The sequence below is a fragment of the Cyprinodon variegatus genome, unplaced genomic scaffold (assembly GCF_000732505.1).
Source record: "Cyprinodon variegatus isolate N-32 unplaced genomic scaffold, C_variegatus-1.0 Scaffold575, whole genome shotgun sequence".
Taxonomy (NCBI): domain Eukaryota; kingdom Metazoa; phylum Chordata; class Actinopteri; order Cyprinodontiformes; family Cyprinodontidae; genus Cyprinodon; species Cyprinodon variegatus.
The window spans coordinates 438,381-443,351 of record NW_015151028.1 but is presented as its reverse complement, the minus strand read 5'-3'; the positions used below and the strand labels follow the sequence as shown (position 1 = coordinate 443,351).

Genomic DNA, 4,971 nt, shown 5'->3' with positions numbered 1-4,971 from the left:
ATTGTACATTCTACTTTTGGACTATCGGGCCAGCTTTTGACTGAGAGGGGTGCTCATTGTACGAAAAAATGTCCAAAGGGTTACACAAGTCAAAAAAAGGTTGTGACACACTGACTTACAAAACAATACATTTTTAAACATATCTGAAAACAAAAACTTAAAATGCAGAGTTACCTGTTTTGTAAAGGATGTTTGATGTAAACTTCAGGACTTACAACCTTCTGAAGAGATTTTTCATAATTCTTTTCAGAATTTGCAGGGAGGGAGGTTGTCTGTTTTGGAGAAATAAAGTAAATAAAAACATGCTTATATGGATGATATTGTTTCCATCTCTACACACATTTAAAACTTTGAAAATTACATTTTCAATCTTATTCACTTTCCTATCATTACCATGAGAGAACTCAACACTTCTGACTCAGAGCTACATCAGTCCTTTTTAGATGTTTTTTTAGGAATACAAGCTGGAAAATATGGAAGAGGATTAGGGCCACTGAAAAAATAAAAAAGTTAACTGATTTTTAAATATCATTTATAATATAATATTATATTCTGACTTTAATCTCAGAATTCTAACTTTTTTTTCCTCAGAATTCTGACAGCTAACCAACAGGTTAGTATCAAGCTGTAGCCATGTCTAGAGACTAAACTAACTGCTCTTCCATTAATGAAAGCATCACCAGGGACTCCTGAACGTAAAAAGTCGCCTAATTCCATCATTTTCCACCAATGTGTTACTAGCCTTCCCAAACAACTAACATCTTTGTTAGTGAAGCTAAGTGCTCCCACATCTCTTCCTTCGGGGTGACCTTTGAGATTAAGATCCAAAATTCTGAGATTAAGGAGGTCGGGATTCTGAGATTAAAGAAGTCAGGATTCTGAGATTTAAGTCAGGATTCTAACATTAATTCAGAATTCTGAGAACAAGAAAGTCAGACTTTTTTTCCCCTGATTAAACTGAAATATTTAAAAATCAGTTGTTGTTTTTTTCCTTTTTTTCCTGTGGGCATAATCCTCTTCCCTAGGGAAATGTCAAAAAGGTAGATGCTCAATTCTTTTTTCTCTCCTCCATGGAAAAACACTTATTACCAGAGAATGTCGCACTCTCACAGGCATCCTCCAACCCGTTAAGTTGCAGATAACTTTTTCCTGGTGTCTGGTTGATTCTGTCAGAACTGACCGGAACCGAATTTAAACTCCACACCATCCTGACCAGTAACATGTGACGTGGACTTTAATGTTTCTCCACGTCCGAGTTGTCATTCATTGCCAACAGAACATGAACTCAACTCGTCTTTACAGTCCGTATAAAAAGTTCTCTGTGAGTTATCCGAATCATATGGGTCAGTGTAAAACATAAAAGTCAAAACAGCTGTGTTCTAACGAACGGTTCTAATAAAACCGTTAACTTATATTTGCTGCGTTAACTTTCTATAAAGCAAACAGTTCGGAAACATTTTACCAGCTTCTCTTTTTAACGCTCGGGACTGTCTCTAAAATTTCACATAACGTGTTCGGTATCGGATAAACTTGCTCCTCGGTTCGGCTAAAACCCCGCACCGACAGCTTAGTCTAACTGTTAGTAGCGTTCAATGGGACTCACCAATACAGCGGTCGCCATCTTCTGGAATCATTTCCAGCCATTGGACGTCAGTTAAAATACCCGCCTGCTGCGCATGCGCAGTCAGATGACCAAATAAGGAACATGTCGACCCATGTTTGAAATTAAAATAAAAAGAACTTTTAAATTATTGCTAGATTTCAACATAACAAATTTTTTTAAATGAACACACCTCTTGGTATCACATACAAAGGTTTAGTGTTGGTTTTGTGTGTTGCCCAGAACCTTTATACACGTTGGAAAAACAAATTAATAATTTGAAAAAAATTATTTTACTTTATAAGTCCAATACCTTTGCTTAGTTTTAGCTTTATATTAAGATTTGCAGTTAGGTTTATGATCCAAAACTTACATTTATGTATGTTTACTTGATTATCATCATAATAGTGTCCTCTATTTTTCTTTTACCTATCTTGAATTTGTTTTATCCAGTTCATCAATAATTTATTATATTTAAATCTCTCATTGAGTTTAGACAACCATCAACCATACATTCTATGGTTTTTGAAATTATTCCTAAAAAAAATTTAAATGTGTTATCTACAAAAAGAATCATTTGTTACCTGTCACTAACCTACTGACCAAACACTGAAAATGTGGGGACTCCACATTATGTATGTTGAAGATTTGATTTTTCCATTGACTTTTCACCTCTTTAATTATTCCTCTTAGTAGAAGAGGAATAAACTTCACAAAAAAGAAGTTAAATTTATTTACCACCTTATCATTTTCTACTGAAAAACAAAAAGAATATATAAATTCTATTATGCCTGTGTAAATTCTGCCATCTAGATTATAGCAACCACACAACAGGGTTTTTTTTTTCCCACCAAAACAATTTGTATATTTATGTAACAATTCAAAATTTGCCATTCTTTTCAAATCACAACTGCTCTCTCAAATTTAGCTCTCCAGCTTGTTTTAATTTTTTTTTTTGACACAACTTGTGTTTCATCTATTTAGGTCTAATTGGAATTTTAAACATCTATAGGACTATTTTGTTGTACCAACCCCAACTTGTGCAGGGTGTTAAAGATTATTATAAGGCTCTATTGGCCTTTATTTCTGAAAATAAGCAGACGGGAAGATGTGCGGCAAAGTGCTCAAAGCTGGCACTGCATCGAGGGACAATCCTCTGTACGTGGGTAGCACGATTAATCACTGCCCAACCCCATCTGTCACCTTTTGTTTTATATTATCTTTTTTTTTTTTTTGCCCCGCACCGATATCAGAACATTTTGTGACTAAAAATTGCAAAAATGATAAGCTAAAATCATATCCTTATACTGTATCCTTTAGCAGGCCATTGCAGAACTTCCTTATTTTGTCCAACTCAAACATCCTTTATTTAATCAATGGAGTCTTTTATTTTATTTGGCTGCGATGAACTATGAATGTAGGTAAATGATAACTTATAATAGGGTGCCCACTTTAAATATTCTTTCCAATTAAATTTTTGAAAATATAATGTTGCTTAAATAGGAGTGATTCTGTTTAAGTATCTGTTGCATTTTGTGGCATCCTTGTAGTGAACAATATTGAAAGCTCCACATTGCACATTGTTTTCTAGAATATTCTATAGTAGAGCCAGATGGTCAATACATGCAATAATAATCTTAATATCAGCAGTAACAAGAATTTGTTGCAGGTCATTTGTAAAAGCAATTCTTACAATCTGCTCCAGTTCTCACCACATGTTTACCTGCCGTTGGGTAAGACACTTAACTGCACGATGCCCGCCAATCTGTGTCGGGGTGTGAAATGTCATCAAAGTGAAGTCGGAAGCAAGTAGTTATTTTTTATAATAAGGTTTTATTGACAGTATTAATGGTTCAAACAGTTGTTCTTGTGTTAAAGAGCTTCTTTTAAACTCTGGAACCTATATCAAAGGAAGTGCAGAGAAGTGCTGGAACAACAGACTGAGGCTTCTTTAAGGCTGGCTGTGTTGGATGTCTAAGGCACGTCAGAAAGTCAACACGCTTCGGATGCTGTGGTGTAAAAAAAAACAAACAGAAAAGGCAAAAGATGTGTCAGGATTTAGACAAAGCTGCAACAACAGAAATGTGTGAAGAAACTATGCAAGCTTTGCAGATGTTTCTGAAATCTAACATTAAAGTTTAATTGTTAAACTCAAGTTGGCATGTTTGACCGTTTCCTACCTCTTCCCAGCATGCATCAGGTCAAAAGCTTCGTTGATCTTCTCAAATGGAAGAGTGTGTGTTACAAACTCGTCCACCTTCAGCTTTTTACTCATGTAGTCTTCCACCAATTTAGGAACACTCTCCACACTCTTCCACCCTGGAGGAAGCACATATTTGATGAGGGTAACTGCAGATCAAAGCACCGTTAGCAAAGGTTTGAAAAGTACAGAATTCCCACCTCCGAATGCCGTGCCTCTCCACACTCTGCCCGTCACCAGTTGGAATGGTCTGGTGGAGATCTCTTGTCCTGCTCCAGCTACACCAATGATGACACTTTCACCCCAACCTTTGTGACACGCCTCTAAAGCGGCCCTCTGCAATAGAAACATTTATGTAGCTACTTTAAAACATCTTTATTTCTTACTAAACACGGCGGTAATGACATTTCTCCTCTCTACCAGTAGATCATGACCAATGACCCAACAGAACGCACCATGATTTGCACATTTCCAATGCACTCAAACGAGTAGTCCACACCGCCATCAGTCATCTCCACCAGAACCTCCTGGATGGGCTTGCTGTGGTCCTTCGGGTTTACAAACTCGGTGGCTCCAAACTCTTTGGCCTTCTCGAACTTGTCGGGGTTGATGTCCACACCGATGATCCTGGTTGCTCCAGCAACCTTGCAGCCCATGATGGCAGCCAAGCCAACAGCTCCAAGTCCAAAAACAGCACAAGTGGAACCAGGCTCAACCTGCCAGACATGGCAAACAGTTCTGAGATCTCAAGGCTTGAAAAGTTATTTTCTAAAGAAATTACTCATTTTAGTCAGTGAAATCTTATGTTCCAGCAAAGATAGATATCTAACTCAGTTATGAAGCTTCAAATGCTTCCATCCATCTCTCTTTATCCCTCTGGCTCTTATGCATGACGACCAACAGAAAACATGGGGCTGCATGAGAACCAGACAACCAATTTTTGATAAGTATTCACTTTAAAACAAATCAGAGCATGTTAGATTTTAAACTTATTCTTATTTTGATGCAGAATATAAAAGTTTTTAATAACAGTGTTTAGTTATAAAAGGTACTGACATAAATGGCGTTTATAGAGAAACATTTCACCCTGATTTTTTTCTGTATTTAATTTTGGTAAATGTTTTGATGTATTGATCAAAACTAGATAACATTTTACCATACCATACCAACT

General features: G+C 36.6%; 2 protein-coding genes across 3 annotated transcripts in view; both read right to left on the bottom strand.

Moving 5' to 3' along the window:
* LOC107095806 (eukaryotic translation initiation factor 4E-1A) overlaps positions 1–1,656 on the bottom strand; it is a 9,670-nt gene extending 8,014 nt beyond the window's left edge. The window contains exons 1-2 of one of the 2 annotated variants that reach the window (XM_015392121.1): positions 1,604–1,656; positions 175–272 (exon numbers count right to left, since the gene is read on the bottom strand). In XM_015392121.1, the coding sequence (XP_015247607.1) occupies positions 175–272; positions 1,604–1,621 (116 nt within the window). In that variant the 5' untranslated portion in view covers positions 1,622–1,656. Of the gene's footprint in view, positions 1–174; positions 273–1,089; positions 1,132–1,603 lie in introns of those variants that run through there. The other variant, XM_015392120.1, reaches the window with a different exon arrangement.
* A 1,760-nt stretch (positions 1,657–3,416) lies between these two features.
* The window catches only part of LOC107095807 (alcohol dehydrogenase class-3), a 6,698-nt gene continuing 5,143 nt past the window's right edge, over positions 3,417–4,971 (bottom strand). Inside the window, exons 6-9 of the mRNA XM_015392122.1 lie at positions 4,256–4,516; positions 4,001–4,136; positions 3,781–3,919; positions 3,417–3,609 (exon numbers count right to left, since the gene is read on the bottom strand). Coding sequence (XP_015247608.1) covers positions 3,585–3,609; positions 3,781–3,919; positions 4,001–4,136; positions 4,256–4,516 — 561 coding nt within the window. The 3' untranslated portion in view covers positions 3,417–3,584. The remainder of the gene's footprint in view (positions 3,610–3,780; positions 3,920–4,000; positions 4,137–4,255; positions 4,517–4,971) is intronic.